At 57.2% G+C, this 15,680-nt stretch overlaps 2 protein-coding genes across 3 annotated transcripts; one reads left to right on the top strand and one right to left on the bottom strand.

Annotated features, from left to right (window-relative positions):
- The first annotated feature begins 900 nt into the window (after window positions 1–900).
- On the top strand, window positions 901–5,671 carry LOC125625592 (phospholipase A2 inhibitor NAI). 2 transcript variants are annotated; one of them, XM_075122857.1, is made up of 6 exons: window positions 901–1,493; window positions 2,091–2,218; window positions 2,686–2,802; window positions 3,520–3,672; window positions 4,022–4,162; window positions 5,321–5,671. In XM_075122857.1, exons 1-6 carry the CDS (start codon window positions 1,327–1,329, stop codon window positions 5,530–5,532), a joined length of 918 nt encoding a protein of 305 aa, XP_074978958.1. In that variant the 5' UTR covers window positions 901–1,326; the 3' UTR covers window positions 5,533–5,671. The 2 variants fall into 2 exon arrangements, with proteins under 2 accessions (XP_074978958.1, XP_074978957.1); XM_075122856.1 differs by having other exon boundaries at window positions 905–1,493; window positions 5,318–5,671.
- Window positions 5,672–9,217: 3,546 nt separating this feature from the next.
- Window positions 9,218–15,463, bottom strand: LOC125625587 (phospholipase A2 inhibitor NAI). The gene is made up of 6 exons (XM_048827852.2): window positions 15,298–15,463; window positions 14,601–14,707; window positions 12,586–12,702; window positions 11,183–11,335; window positions 10,659–10,799; window positions 9,218–9,595 (listed from the first exon to the last, which is right to left on the bottom strand). Exons 1-6 carry the CDS (start codon window positions 15,459–15,461, stop codon window positions 9,381–9,383), a joined length of 897 nt encoding a protein of 298 aa, XP_048683809.2. The 5' UTR covers window positions 15,462–15,463; the 3' UTR covers window positions 9,218–9,380.
- Between the last annotated feature and the right edge of the window lie 217 nt (window positions 15,464–15,680).

The following is a 15,680-nucleotide window of genomic DNA, read 5'->3' as shown; positions in this document are numbered from 1 at the left end:
TCTTCACGACTCAGCCCTCCAGCCGGGTCACTGTGCGTGTCCCCCCGCCCCTTCCAGGGTATCCAATTCCCTCTTGACCAATGCACTCAGCATCAGCAGCCGGGAGGGGGGCCCGGGCCCACCCTCTAATCCAGCTCCCGGCTCAGGGACCGTGTAGCCAGCAGCCAAATTTGGCACTATGCCATTCGCTGCTGCTTTCCCCCCGAAGCCTTCTCCTACCTCCTAACTCTCCCCACTCCTCGGGGTTTGCCGGTCCTAAACTCCCTCCTGTGGGCCACCTGCCTTTAGCCCCCACCACACCCCCTCACACACACACACCCCCGGCCCTTGCCAGGGAGCCTGGGGCAGAACGAAGCATGAGGGCGGCGGAGTGCCCAGCCACATGGGGGAAACTGAGGCAGCTGCAGAGCACTGGCAATGCCGTGACACCCTCCAAGGGTGGGAAGTGCCCAAGTGCAGTGCACAGAGGTGGGGGGCAGAGGCAGCTGCCGCCAGGAAGGAGGGGGGATGTCTCCCCCCCGTCTGCCTGATGGTCTGTGACGAGTGACCCCGAGGCACCACTGCCGGGTGGTGCGGGGAACAAAACCCCATCTCCTTGGGGGGAGGGGTCAGTAGTTTTCCCCTCCCCCTGGGGGCCCCCACAGCATCACCCCAGATTCCCCAGGGGGAGGGGAGGCCGTCCAGAGGGGGGCTGCGGCAGGGCGGACGAGGTCTGGAGGCCCCCTGCTGGAGGCCTCATGGCCCTGCCTCACCCTACCCCAGAGTAGAACAGAGAGAAGTCCTCCAGGCAGCCTAGAGTGGCTGCAGAGGAGCAGCCAATCAGAGGGGCTGATGGAGCAGCCAATCCGGGGCCAGAAGGGCCCTATATAAGACAAGTAGCAGCGCAGAGAAGGTCAGTTCCTGCCTGGAGTGTGATGAGGGAGGATTGGGAGCCTGGCTGGCTAGACAAGTGACAAGCCACGGGCAGCTCACCGCAGAGAGCTCACCGGGCAGGCCCAGCGAAGGCTGCCAAAGACCGGGCGCCTGGCTGGCTGGCTGGCTGGCTGGGTAGAGCAGCAGCAGGACCATGAAAATGTCAGTGCGGGCAGACCGAGCCCCGGGGGCTGAGCCCAGGACCTGGCTGGACCAGGCGAGGGTACCGAGATGGGCCCTGCGGGTCTGGTTGCAGACTGAGCCTGGGGAGGGGTGCTGAAAAGGACACCCGCTGCGGGTGCCGAGACAGGCCCCGGCTGGGTGGTTGAAGAAGGCAGTGCTTTGGGGGAGAAGCCTCTGAGCTACAGCCCCATACCAGGGCCGTGATAAGAACTCGGGACTGTATACCCCGGAATGGGGGACAGCGTGTGCGGCTCAGCCGGAGGGCTGAGCGGCCGAAGACCAGCCAAGAGAACCAGCGGCAGGGGGGTGATCGTGAAAGGTAGATGCCACCCTAATGTAAGACCAAAAAAGAAAAGCAGGTCACACCTAACCGAGAGCAAGGGAGCCAGCCATGAGAGGTGGGTGCTTCCCCCCCCCCCCAGGAAGAACTGTGTTTGCAGGCCCTATCGGCCAGAGAAAAGGGGCACACATGAGAGGCAGGTCCTGACGCACAAAGGAATTTGGCTCTGGAGGAGGGATAAGGGGTCCCTCCGCTGTCAAAACTCAGGTGTGGCTGAGAGCTGCTTTACGGGGATTTGGACATTGTGTGTCGAGGACCAATGGAAAGCTATCGCTTTAAAAGTGTGGGCGGGGAGTGGAGTTTCCTTGCCCTGCTGACAGTCTTGGAGGCTCCAGGGGGAAGCATGGGACCAGAAGCAATCTGGAAGAAACAAGGTGGGCAGAGTTCTCTCTCGCCCTGTGGTAGGGAGCAGCCTGCTTTGTCTCTCTCTTGTATGTGGTTGCTGCGTACGATTGTTCTGGATCCCCAGAAACAGTCACCTTATGCTACAATCTTCCAGCAGGAGTATTTGAGTTTGTCTCTGACTGTTCCGGGTGGGTGCTGCGAATGTACCAGCCACAAAGCGGGTTAGAGGTGCGGTTACTCCAGAGCTGTGGCAAACGGCTCTGTGATTCCACCCACCCTGTCGACCGGCTCATGCATGATCTCATTTCAGCCCCTCTGTGATCAATCCCCTGGCTGGAGATTTGGCTGCATCACAGACCCCAGCGCCGATCTCCTGCTTCCCCATCACCATGGAAGCTTCTCTTGCCGTCTGCATCCTCGCTGCTCTCCTGGCGACGGGTGAGTGGGGTCTGTTCCTACAGGGGCTGATTTCCTAACTTCTCCAACGTGCCAACAGCTCAGAGCCACCTGTCGGGTGAAACTGTTACTGAACGTAACCGAAAAGCAGCCACAGAATAACGGCGGCTGAGCTGGGGGCGTCTGAGTGACAACGTCCGAGGAGGAGAGGGCTGGAAGTCAGAAAGTCCCCGTGACGGCGAGTGAAACAATGGGAGGAAATATTTATACTTGGCACATTTCAGAGCTGGCCAGAGGCCAAGGGCTTTCTTGGCAGGGGATTGTCTCTGCTCTGGAAGGCAGATCTGAATTCCAGTAACATGAGCTCAAGACGATATAAAAGGCATTTCTGCAGGATTCCCATGGCCGTAGCTCCGTTGGTATCGATGGGGCCAGATCCCAGCTGGGGTCAGTTAAATTCAAGGGAAGGGACAAATCTAGACGCGTCATGTTCTCTCTCCTTCCCCCAGGGTCCTGCCTGCAGTGTGAGGTTTGTGCAGGCCAAGGAACCAGCTGCATGGGCGCCATGCAGACTTGCCCAGCTGGGCAGGAGTCTTGCGCCATCGCTCGGACAGTAACCACATTGGGTAGGTGAGAGGGACCTTAACCAACCTGGGTCAGCGAACAGGCTGGGGAGCCAGGACGCCTGGGTTCTAGTCCCTCCTCTGGGGCTGGGACTTCAGCCCAGATCCCTCCCCCCCTACGGTCGTGCCTGGCTCCCTGGCCTCCGGGGTGCGTGTCTCTGTTTCCCCTCTTGAAGCCGTCCCCTACTGTATGAAATAGTTAAACATGCCCTGGGACCTGATCACCCACGTCCACAGGCAGCGTCCGACCCACTGGGCTCCTGAGTGTCTGGGGGCCACCCCGCCCCCATCTCCTCCTCGGCTGGGCTTTGTGCAGGGCCTGATCCAGTGGGCATGCTCTGAGGGCGTCTCCTGGATCAGGCCCCGCAGGTGATATCGGCGGGGAACGCCTAGTTTGGAAATCCCACCGTGGCTAAGGGGTGAGCTGAATGCCCAGTGTCAGGATCTTGGCAGCCTGGCACGTACCCACTGGTGGGAACTTTGGTAACAAGGACTTAATGGGCAGAAGATTTGGGGCCCCCAGGGTTATGCGGCACGTGAGTGGGGAGCAGGAGGATCTAAATTTTGGATTTAGGTGCTGAAATGGCTTTCTCTAGCCCTGCGGGACCTCAGTTTCCCCATGGGTAGAGGAAGGCTAATGGCACCTGGGCATCGTTGTGAAATGGGCGTCAGTGGGGTGGGAGTGGAAGGGGAATAAATCTGTCTTCTCCTCCTGTGCAGCGGGAGTGAACACCCAGAGCATTCACAAGCACTGTGTGACGTCCAGCCAATGTAAAGCTGGCCACGTCTCGATGAATTTTGGGAAGGGAATGACAACAAGGACGAGCATCGCCTGCTGCATGGGAGACACCTGCAAAGCAACCATTGTTATAGGTACCTCTCCCCAGCCCCATCTCTCCTGCCCCACGTTATCTTCCCGGGCCTGGTGCTCCCGCCCTGCAGGGGGCGCCCCATGGAATAACCCTGAGCCCCCGGCTGGGCGGAGTTTGGTGGGCGGGGCTCTAGGCTGCCCCCAGCTGTGAACCCAGCTGGCCCCACCTGGGGCGGGGTCCAGGGCTCCCTGCTGCAAACCCCTCCCCTGCCCCCGGGGTCCCCGGAGCTACAGCGCCCCCTGGAGGGGGCCCCCGGGGCTGAGCTGTGCAGCCCCCAGCTGCTCTCCCGGCCCCGCCCCGTCCTGGGGCTCGTCCCCCGAGCTGACTGCGTTTGCTCCGCTTCTTCCCAGTGCCCCCGGCCGACCCCAAACCCAATGGCCGGAGCTGCCGGGGCTGCTACTCTCTGACCTCTGAGCAATGCCGTGAAGAGACCATACAGTGCACTGGATCCGAGACCCAGTGTCTTGACACTGCTGGGACCATAACATCTGGTAACTTCCGTTCATTTATTCTGGGGTTATTTTTCTTTTGGCTCCCCCCCCCCCCCGCTCCCCATAGGGCAGAAGCGAGACGCTGTGTCAGTCCCACAAGGCCAGGGGTTCGCAAACTGTCGTGACCCTGTTTTAATGGGGCCACCGCCTGCGTGGTGGGGCTCAGTTTACGGCCCCTCCTCCCCTGTGCTGGGGATGAAGCACTTGGGCTTCGGCTCTGCCCCCCTCCGCGCCTTCCCCCCCAGGGCATTGGGGCTCGGGCGGGCTCAAGCTTTAGTTCCCCTTCCTGGGGTTGTGTAGGAACTTTTGTTTTCAGAAGGGGGTCGCGGTGCAATGAAGTTTGAGAACCGCTGCGCTAGGTGAAAGGATCGGCTGCAGATCAGGACACCTGGGTTCTGTTCCCAGTGCTGGTCCCCGGTGTGATCTTGGGCCAGTGTCTTCCCCTCCCTGTGCCTCTGGTTCTCCTCCATCCATTGCCTGTCTATAGGTTAGTCTCTAAGCTTTTCATGGTAGGGCCTGGCTTAGTCCTGGGATGCCCTGATGTGCCAGGTACTGGACTGACCCCTGAGATCGGAGTCCTCTCTTCTGCCAGATGCCAAAGACTCCTTGTAAGAAACAGTCCCTGCTGCCAAAGAACCAGCAATCTGAACGGACAAAGGATCGTTCTCCCCATTTTAAAGATGGGGGAAACTGAGGCATAGAGTCGTGCCGTGACTTGCCCAATGTCAAGGCCCAATGTCACATAGGAAGGCTGTGGCAGGGAATTGAACCTAGTTTTGTGGAGTCCCAGTGTGGTGCCATAACTCACTGCAAAGCCACCCTGCTTAGAGATCCCAGCCCTGCCACCAGCACTGAGCTGCTGCTTTGTAGATGAGTGGTGTGGCTAATACAGGCCTGATCCATTATGAATGCCTTTGATCGGCTCTAAGTGACATGCTCCAGGACACGGTGTGTCTGCCGCAGAGCAGAGGAGAAGCGGGAGGCCATCCAGGCTCAGACAGGCTGGGGGGAGCAGAGCAGACAGGGAGATGGAGGCTGTGGGGGAGCTTGGCAGGGCCCTGGGGGGAGGCCATTGTCCTAGTCCAGCTTGAGGAGTGGAGCTGCTCCCCTGACCACAATCGCTTGCTTCCCTCCCCCCCATGTCCCCCCTCCCAGCAGGTGGAAACCCAGTGCGGATGGTGATGAAGGGCTGCGTTTCCCAGTCCATCTGCGACCACCTACAAGTGGGTTCGGGGACCGTCGCAGGGATCCGTGCAAATCTAACCATGGCCAAATGCACAACGGTCTCCGTGGTGGGCGCGGCTCCGGGACCAGCCGGGCTCCTCCTCTCAGCCCTCGCTGGGCTCCTCCTGCTGACGCTTCTCTCCTGATTCCCACCCGGTGCAACAGCCGCACTGCACTGAAATCCACCCTGGAGCCTGCGTTAGCCCCTCTCCCCGCCAGGGCTTCCCAGCTGGACTCACTTCCCCTGGATATTGTTGCACTGAATAAAACACACTGGAGAGCAAACTCTGGATTTGTTGTTTCTCTGTTTAATTCTCACGAGCGGGGCCGTCAAGAAGCCGGGTAAGAACGGAAGCGTGGCCGCCGTGCATCAGGTGAATGGTGCAGTTAGTCCTGTGCCCGACATGGGGCACAAGGAGCCGCCCGCAGGCTCAGCCAAGCGGCCGTAGCAATCCAGGGGCTGCGGCAGGGCAGTCAGGAGCATCAGCACTGGGAGCGAGGCCATGGGGAGGAGACCGGGCGGGAGCTCCCCAGCCTCAGGCAGCCGCTCCCTGACTCACGGTGCCGGGGGTGCTGCTCTGTGGGGCCTGTGATTGCAACTCTAAACCCTCCCTCTGGAGCTGCTGCCCACAGCTCAGCCCCCTTCTAGCTCCAGGCCGGGCAGTAACCTGCCCCCAGCTTTTCTGTCCCAGGTCCCCTCTGTGCCAGGCAGGGAATGCAGCCCCTTCCCCAGACTCATCCGTGGGGGTGGGCTGAGCTCATGCACCCCTGTTGGCCGGGGAACGCCTCTGCTGGGCTCAGCACTCCCTCCCTGCTAGGCTGCCCCTGTGTAGGCCTGAGACCTTATCTCCCCCCCCCCCCCCCTCCAATATTAAACCAGCCTTGTGGGGGGGGGGGGGAAACTCAGGGAGTTCACCACTAAAATTTGAAAAAAAGAATGTTCTGGTCCTGATAAAGCCCCGCCCCCCCAAGGGTGTCCCTAACGAAAGTGTTAACCACCAAGGTTGTAAAGTAAAGACGCCCAGGGGCTGGGAAATTAGGGAGGATACAGATAAACTCCAGCCAGAGTCTTTATGCTGACCATCTGCATAAGCAGAGAAGGTCACAACGAAGTGGCATAGTGTGACAAAGCAGGAGTGTTCTTAATGTTTCCTCTGAATAGTGTGGGGGTGCCTCAGTTTCCCCTAGGCAGTTCTTAAGGAACTAGGTGGTGGGATAAGGGTGTATGATCATTGCAGAGCCCTAGAGGGCAGGTGTGTGCAGGGGTCTGGACACAGAGAATGGCCGACACCCTGTTTCCTGGCCACTGATGGCCTGGGCCCTTCCCCTTGCAAGGTGAGAGCTAAAGGGTTGGAGAACAAAGGAATCAGGTGACCTCCTGGCCCAGGAAAGGGACAAAGCCCAGAGGAGTGGGGGCTAGAGGGAGTTTCAGTTCGGGGCTGGCTGGGACATGGAGTGAAGGGCAGACGTGGTTGTCTAGCTCACTGCCCCCCAAAATGGACCTAGCTGAGGGGTCCTTTTCTCTGCACCTACAAGCTCTGTTTTAGATCATAGAATATCAGGGTTGGAAGGGACCTCAGGAGGTCATCTAGTCCAACCCCCTGCTCAAAAGCAGGATCAATTCCCCAATTAAATCATCCCAGCCAGGGCTTTGTCAAGCCTGACCTTAAAAACTTCTAAGGAAGGAGATTCCACCACCTCCCTAGGTAACGCATTCCAGTGTTTCACCACCCTCCTAGTGAAAAAGTTTTTCCTAATATCCAACCTAAACCTCCCCCACTGCAACTTGAGACCATTACTCCTTGTCCTGTCCTCTTCCACCACTGAGAATAGTCTAGAACCATCCTCTCTGGAACCACCTCTCAGGTAGTTGAAAGCAGCTATCAAATCCCCCCTCATTCTTCTCTTCTGCAGACTAAACAATCCCAGCTCCCTCAGCCTCTCCTCATAACTCATGTGTTCCAGACCCCTAATCATTTTTGTTGCCCTTCGCTGGACTCTTTCCAATCCATCCACATCCTTCCTGTAGTGTGAGGCCCAAAACTGGACACAGTACTCCAGATGAGGCCTCACCAACGTCAAATAGAGGGGGACGATCACGTCCCTCGATCTGCTCGCTATGCCCCTACTTATACATCCCAAAATGCCATTGGCCTTCTTGGCAACAAGGGCACACTGCTGACTCATATCCAGCTTCTCGTCCACTGTCACCCCTAGGTCCTTTTCTGCAGAACTGCTGCCGAGCCATTCGGTCCCTAGTCTGTAGCTGTGCATTGGGTTCTTCCGTCCTAAGTGCAGGAACCTGCACTTATCCTTATTGAACCTCATCAGATTTCTTTTGGCCCAATCCTCCAATTTGTCTAGGTCCCTCTGTAGCCTATCCCTGCCCTCCAGCGTATCTACCACTCCTCCCAGTTTAGTATCATCCGCAAATTTGCTGAGAGTGCAATCCACACCATCCTCCAGATCATTTATGAAGATATTGAACAAAACCGGCCCCTGGACCAACCCCTGGGGCACTCCACTTGACACCGGCTGCCAACTAGACATGGAGCCATTGATCACTACCCGTTGAGCCCGACAATCTAGCCAGCTTTCTACCCACCTTATAGTGCATTCATCCAGCCCGTACTTCTTTAACTTGCTCTCCATGTTCCTGTCGTCTAATAAACCTCTGTTTTACTGGCTGGCTGAGAGTCACGTCTGACTGCAGAGTTGGGGGGCAGGACCCTCTGGCTTTCCCAGGACCCCGCCTGAGCGGACTCGCTGTGGGAAGCGCATGGAGGGGCAGAGGATGCTGAATGCTCCGAGGTCAGACCCAGGAAGGTGGAGCCGGGGGAGCTGTGTGTCCTGAAGACAGGCTGCTCCCAGGGAGGAGACTGCCCCAGAGTCCTGCCTGGCTTCATGGGGAGCAGGTCCAGAGCATCGCCCGGGGACTCCGGGACACATAGCATGAGAGGATCCTGACTGGCCGCCAGGTGAATCTTGTCTGTATATTGGGAGTGGCGAGCCCAAGAGATTTGCTTGGTATGTGTGTTCTCTGTGTGTTCCTAGTAAATCGATGTTTAGAGCACAGCTGTGTAAGGCTTTTTCACTGGGAAAAGGATCCACAGACCCGTAAAGCCCCGAGGGAAAGTCAGGTACTTAAATTGACCAGGTTTCTTCCTGAGCCCTGTGGGTAAGGGTAGGTGCCTTACAGCCCAAGCCGTCGGTAGGAAAAGGGTGGGGGTGCCTAAATTGACCAGGTCACGCCTTGAGCCCTCGGTAGGGTATAGGTGGGGTGCCCTAGATTGTGCAGGTGACACTGGTGGAGAATGTGGGCAACCTAGGTCATCTCTACCAAACTGGTTGAGCCTTATATAGCCGTTGTGCCCTTCTGTGCCCTGCTACCACAGGCTCCGGTTCAGCGAGGTGCTGAAGCATGGTGCTTAATTTTAAGCACCTGACTTAGCCCCACAGGCTCATGTGCTTACATTTAAGCATGTGCTTGCGTGTTGGGTCAAAGCTTTTGAGACCAGGCTCTGTTCCCAGCTGGGCCACACAATCTCCCTTGCAGCTTTGGCCAACAGTTTCCCAAGTGGCCTGCAATTTGGGGGGACCTGCTGTAGGGGGCACTGCCGGGGTCAGTAGGGGCAGGACTTGGCTGTGATGACTATAAAGGAAGGTTCTTTACTGCAGATGCTGGATCCAGCCAGACCCTGGGGTCCCGCTGGGGGTTGTAGCTCCTGGCCTGTGCTGCCTCATTTCACCACTAGGGGTCACTGACTAATTAGCTTTTTGGCAGCCCCGCCCACGAGAATTGAAATTTCCCCACAACAAATTTCTAAAGACTTTGGTCTCCAGTTTCTTTTTATTAAGCGGAACAATATAAAGGGGAAGCGAATCCGGCCGGGAGCCCAGGGCCCCTGGGTGGGGAGAGCGGCTGCCGAGAGGGGCAGACAAAGGCAGCCGGGGTGTTACTGAGTGCAGCGTGGCCATTGCACTGGGTAGGGAATCAGGAGAGAAACTTCAGCAGGAGGAGCCCAGCGAGGGCTGGGAAGAGCAGCCCGGCTGGTCCCGGAGCTGTGTTGGTCGTGATGGGGGCTGGTGTGCATCTGGCCGTGGTTACATTTCTATGGATCCCTGCAAAGGACCCAGAACCCGCATTCACCTGGGCACAGATGTACTCAGTACCACAGCCCTTTACGACGGTCTTTGTGGCAGATACACCTGCATGAAGGGGAGGAAAGGAGGTGATCAGTGTGAACCCGCAGCTCCTTTCCTTGAACTGGACCGGACACAACAACCTGCCCCTCCTCAGCTCTGCCCCTGTGAGCCCCGCCTAGGCCCCCCACAGCCTTCCCTTTGGCTCTGCGGTCCCTATCACGTCTCTCCCCTCTCCTTTACTGTGACACAGACTCACTGTGTGTCCTTCAACAAGTCACTTGCAGCCAGATCTAGAGCACACTGAGGATACCCAGGTTGGATATGGCCTGTATTAGCCACGCTACTCATGCTACAAAGCAGCAGCTCCCTGTTGGTGAGGGCGGCTTCATAATGAGTTACGGCACCATGATGGGATCCTGCAAAACTGGAGTCGATTCCCAGCCCTGCCACAGCCTTTCTGTGTGACCTTGGGCAAATCATGGCATCACTCTCTGCCTCAGTTTCCCAGTCTCTGAAACTGGGAGAATGATCCCCACTATAGCTACAGAGATTGTGTAACGCCGACAGACTCCGGGTGTCGGCGGGCGGGATTGAACCTGGGACCTCTGGAGCTTAGTGCATGAGCCAAAAGCCAACTGGCTGTTAGCTAAGGCTGTAAACACTTTCTCACTAAGTGGTCTCGGTGCCGCTACAGGGGACAAGAGACCACACCCAGGTGGTGGGGGAGTTACAGTTGCAGGATCTTTGGGGCATGGACTGTATCTCCCTATAAGTCTTTAGCGCCCAGCAGAGTATGGGTCCCTTATCTTCAGTGGGGGTCTGTTCAGTGCCCGGCATGACTGGGTCTCCCAATACTAAACCAATCCCTGCCACGAAGAGCTTAGAGACTACACTATTGACAGGCAATGGATGGAGGAGAACCAGAGGCCCAGGGAGGGGGAGACACTGGCCCAAGGTCACACCGGAGGCCAGCGCTGGGAACAGAACCCAGGTGTCCTGATCTGCAGCCGATACCTTTATTTAGCGGACCACACGCAGCATCTCGGTCCTGCCCTCGGGGGTGGGCGGGGAGGGAGGGGCAAACAGCAAAGGAAAAATAACCCCAGAAGAAATGAATGCAAGTTACCAGATATTTGGGGCTCGGCGATGTCGACACACTGCTTCTCGATTCCAGCACACGCTATGGTCTCTTCACGGCATTGCTCAGAGGATGGAGCGTAGCAGCCAGGGCAGCTGTGGCCATTGGGGTTGGTGTCAGCCGGGGGCGCTGAGAAGAAGCGGAGCAAACGCAGTCAGCTCGGGGGACGAGCCCCAGGACGGGTCGGGGCCGGGAGAGCAGCTGGGGGCTGCACAGCTCAGCCCCGGGGGCCCCCTGCAGGGGGAGCTGTAGCTCCGGGGACGCCGGGGGCAGCAGGGGCAGGGGAGGGGTTTGCAGCAGGGAGCCCTGGACCCTGCCCGGCCGGGGGTCAAATGGGTTCACACCTGGTGGGAGCCTAGAGCCCCGCCCACTAAACTCCACCCAACCGGTGGGCGAGTGTTATTCCATGGGGCGCCCCTGCACGGCGGGAGCACCAGGCCCGGGAAGGTAACATGGGGTAGGTTCCAGGCAGCAGGAGGTGCAGGGGATGGGGGAGGAGACGGGAGATGTACCTTTAACAGGCTCTGGTGTGCAGGACTCTGTCATGCAGCAGGCGATGCTCGTCCTTGTCATCATTCCCTTCCCAAAATTCATCGAGACGAAGCCGACTTTACATTGGCTGGATGTCGCACAGCCCTTGAAAATGGTCTGGGTCTTCTTTCCCACTTCACAGGAGGAGAAAACAGAGATTTTTCCCCCTTCCACTCCCACCCCATTGACGCCCATTTCACAATGATCTCCATGAGCCATTAGCCCTCCTCTATGCATGGGGAAACTGAGGCACAGAGAGGGAAAGTGACTCACCCGAGGTCCTGCAGGGCTAGACAAAGCCATTTCAGCACCTAAATCCAGCACTTAGATAGTCCTGCTCCCCACTCGGCTGCCGACAAACCCTGGGGGCCCCGAATCTCCTGCCAAAGTTCCCACCAGGAGGTACGTGCTGGGCTGCTGAGATCCTGATGCTGGGCGTCCAGCTCACCCCTTAGCCACGGCGGGATTCACAGACTTGGTGTTTCCCTGAAGGTCTCACCTGTGCGCCTGATCCAGGGGATGCCCTCAGAGCACAACCAATGGATCGGGCCCTGCAGAAAGCCCGCCAGGGGAGGAGATGGAGGTGGGAGGGGTTGCTCCTCCGTATACCCAGGAGCCCAGTGAGTCGGATGCCCCCAGTGGACCTGGGGGATCAGGTTCCAGGGAATGTTTAACTGTTTCATACTATGTGGGGTGTCTTCAATAGGGGAGATGTACAGAGACCTGCCCGTAGGCCAGAGGGCCAGGCACAACCCTAGGAGGGGAGGGATTTGGGCTGAAGTCCCCACCCCAATTGGGGCTGAGTGCGGATTTGAACTTGGCTTCCCCAGGGACCAGCTTAGCGCCCAGCCATTGGGGTCTCCTGGCAGCCCCTCCTCCGCTGCTGGCATTAACAAGGAAGGGCTGACCCGGTTCAGATACCGGACTCCCGGTGAGGGGCTCCCGGCCGTGTACCCCAAGCAGAGCTGGACGTCTCCGTGCAGGTGGGACTTAGGGGCCAAACTTTGGGGGAGGGGCAAGGTTTAGGCCACACCCCTTTAATCGACATTTCCTATTGGCTGGCTTAGGTGGCTCCAGCTTGGCGGCCTCTGGTGCATCCCCTCCTCAGAAGCCTCCCTGTCCCTATGCACCGTACGGGGAGCCGGGCCCCGGCCCACTGGCTGGCGAGTCGCCTGGGGGTTTGGCATTGCAATGCTAAACCAAAGGCCCCATTGTGGAGCTAGCCACAGGTCTGCAATAGAACCCAGGTGTCCTGGCTCCTTAAATGCTGCTCAGACCCATCCACCCCACTCCCTTCCTGGATCTGAGATTCGGAGAGGACCCAGGCTACCCAGCTCCCCAGACTGTTCCCTGACCCACGTTGGGTAGGGTCCATCTCACCTACCGAGTGTAGTTTCTGTCAGAACGACGCCACAAGAGTTTTGCCCAGCAGGGCAGGTCTGTAGGTCGCCCGTGCAGCTGGTTCCGTCTCCTTCACAATGTGGACACTGCAGACAGGCCCCTGGGGACGGAGCGAGAACATGACCCACCTGGATTTGTCCTGGGCTCTGCGGAGAAGCACCAGGTGCAGCTCCCTGGGGTCCCTCATCCAGCGCGCTGCCCCAGTTTGTTCAATGGTCCCAGCTGGCTACAGACATTTCACGCTGCTCGGGGGCTGCATCTCCCCGGGATCGCTGCAGATCTTAGTTCCCCAGTGGGTTTTCCCACCTCACAAACCCCAGAGAGCTCCCCAGAGGGTGTGAGCTGGTCTCACTCTCAGCAAGGGCCGATTGACACCTGCCATCGAGTCCAGTGCAGCTGCGCCCCCCTGACACCGGCTGGGCCCTGGCCCCACTGACACTGGCTGGGGGTCACATAGAACTGCCCTTCATATTGCCTTGAACTCCTGCTACTGAAATTCAGATCCGCTGCCTGTCACACAACAGACAATGCCCACTCGAAATGTCCTTGGCCTCCGCCAGCTCCATCACAACTTGGTTCTTGTGATTTAAAGAATAAATATTTCCTCCCATGTCCACAATCGTTTCACTCACTGTCACGGGGACTGTGACTTCCAGCCCTCTCCTCCTCGGATGTTGTCACTCAGACGTGTAAGCAGAGCCAGGATGAGCTCCACCCTGACACCTGGTGGTGAGGTGTGGCAAGTTGTGGAAAAGAACTTTAGGGGCTGATCTCATTTGCATAGGCACAACAACCCCACCTAGAATGAGGCCATAGCTGCCCAAATGGTCACTTTGGCTGCTGCGGGATCCCTAATCTCTCTGTTATTGGGACAGGAAGAATGAAGTGTTATTATCCTGATTATGTGAATCAAGGACAGTGGAACTGTACTTGGCCTTTTGTTATGATGGAGGGACTCGCCATCAACTAAGTAGCACTCGCTAGGCAAGGGACATGGGTTCCAAAACTCTATGAAAGGAGAGAGGCTGGGGATAGGTATTAATAGTTGGTACTATGCCTCCTCCAGGTGAGGGCCTTACATGCTAATTGTACTTCCTCCTCTCTGTACTGTGGAATATCAGAGCCAATTTTGATTCTATTAGGAGTCTAGTTACAGGCTGCTGAGCTGAATTCCCTTTGGGCTAATGGTGCACCAGCCCTGAGGCTCTCCTACTACAAGCTGAAATCACAAAAGAGCTGAACTTACGAAGAGTTGAAATCACTGAGTGTTGTGTTAAGCTTTAGGGTGGAGCGGTTTGCGGGAGGCAGAGTGGCTGGTAGAGCAAAGCAGTTTGTCGGATGCCTGGAGCAGCTCATGGGGGTGGCTGGCAGAGCGGAGCCCCATGGAGAGGTGGGGCCCCTTAACTCTCCCCTTCCCCCATCTCCACCCAGGTTGGGAGGTAAAACTCTGCAGATAAATTTTTGTACTCTGGGGTTGCCTTAACCAGGGACAGAGACTTTTGGGTCATTGGACTTTGGGTGATTTGGGGTTGCTTGACTCAAGAACCAAAGGGAAAGGACATGCCCCAATTTGCTTGGGGAGGGTTTTTGCTCACGGGTTGTGTTATGAATCCTGTCGGTGGTGTTCCCCCAACATAATGCCACATTGTTTCTCTCTGTTATTAAAAGGCTTTTTGCTACACTCAGACTCTGTGCTTGCGAGAGGGGAAGTATTGTCTCTTGGAGGCGCCCAGCGGGGGTGGTATATATTTGTCCCAGGTCACCGGGTGGGGGCTCGAGCCGGTTTGCATTGTGTTATTGGAAGGGAACCCCTAGATACTGACCCCGGCCCTTGTTGCTGCCAACTCTGACAGGCAGAAGGGTTACAGGCGACCCCAGCTTCCCTGTTATTCTGTGGCTGCTTTTTGGCTACGTTCAGGAACAGTTTCACCTGGTAGGTGGCTCTGAGCCATTGGTAAAGTTAGGAAATGAGCCCCTATAGGAACATCCCCCACTCACCCGTAGCCAGGAGAGCAGCGAGGATGCAGACGGCAAGAGAAGACTGCATGGTGATGTGGCAGCAGTAGATCCTCCCTGGGGTCTTTGGAGGATTTTTCATAGAAGGGCTGAAATGAGATCAGAAGGGAACTTGCACATGCATGATTGGGCCAAAAGGATGGGGAGAGCCACAGAGCCATTTGCCACAGTTCTGGGCAGCCACAGCTCTGACTCCTTCGTGGCTGGGTTTTTTGTGGCATGCACAGAGAAAAGTCAGAGAGAAACTTCAAATACTCCTGCTGGAAGGTTGCCCCATAGCATGACTTTGTTTCTGAGAATACAGCGACAGTACACGCAAGAACCAAAAAGAAGAGAGAGACAAAAGAGGCTGCTCCGTTTGACAGAGAGAGACAAAGCTGGCCACTCTATCAGCAGAGGGTGTCAAAGAAGGCTGCTCCCTACAGCCCTAAGAGATAGCTCCCCCAACCTGGGTCTTTTCCTGACTCCAAGAGGGGACTGGACCCCAGTGGTTAGAGAAGCGGGGCAAGGAGCCAGGACTCCTGGGTTGTCTCCCTGGTTCTGGGAGGGGAGTGCGATCTTGTGGCTGGAGCAGGGAGGGCTGGGGCCAAGACCAGGACTCCTGGGTTCTATTCCTGCTCTGGGAGGGAAGTGGCATCTAGCAGTTAGAGCACCAACGTACCAGAGGGATGTGACTTACCAAAAGTCGTTAGGGGCTTCAGGAAGAGTAAAGTTTGCTGGGGGTGGAGCAGCCGGATAGTTGAGTGAAGCAGAAAAGATGTACCAACGTCTGTCTCGTCTCCTTTTGTAGAAGGGCTCTGGTACATGCACTGATGTAATGCACTTTTGTTTGGTTGTGTCCATAAGTTCCTTGACCCTCCCCAGCCCTGCCCCCACCCAACAGTGACACAATTTGGACACACAAACATGTTGAGAAATTCCCCACCCTTCCTGCTGAGAAACAAAGATGAGTGAAACTGCTTCCCCTTTAAATCTTGGGGGATGGGGGCAACTTGGGGAAGTGGGTCACACACTGGATGGGGTGGGAGGACTACTGGTCCGATTTCTGGCTTGCTCAGGGCA

Source organism: Caretta caretta, chromosome 24, assembly GCF_965140235.1.
Source record: "Caretta caretta isolate rCarCar2 chromosome 24, rCarCar1.hap1, whole genome shotgun sequence".
Taxonomy (NCBI): domain Eukaryota; kingdom Metazoa; phylum Chordata; order Testudines; family Cheloniidae; genus Caretta; species Caretta caretta.
Note: the sequence above shows the minus strand (reverse complement) of the source record. Positions and strands in the feature narration are given on the sequence as shown.

Excerpts from the sequence above, each read along its gene's own strand:
- LOC125625587 (XM_048827852.2), bottom strand. The coding sequence starts at position 15,461 with ATGGACACAACCAAACAAAAGTGCATTACATCAGTGCATGTACCAGAG. Across the intron at positions 14,708-15,297 it reads GAAGCCCCTAACGACTTTTG|CCCTTCTATGAAAAATCCTC; the intron begins GTAAGTCACATC and ends ATCTCATTTCAG. Across the intron at positions 12,703-14,600 it reads CGCTGCTCTCCTGGCTACGG|GGGCCTGTCTGCAGTGTCCA; the intron begins GTGAGTGGGGGA and ends CTCCGTCCCCAG.
- LOC125625592 (XM_075122856.1), top strand. The coding sequence starts at position 1,327 with ATGGGGGACAGCGTGTGCGGCTCAGCCGGAGGGCTGAGCGGCCGAAGA. Across the intron at positions 1,494-2,090 it reads AAGGGAGCCAGCCATGAGAG|CCCCTCTGTGATCAATCCCC; the intron begins GTGGGTGCTTCC and ends ATCTCATTTCAG. Across the intron at positions 2,219-2,685 it reads CGCTGCTCTCCTGGCGACGG|GGTCCTGCCTGCAGTGTGAG; the intron begins GTGAGTGGGGTC and ends TCCTTCCCCCAG.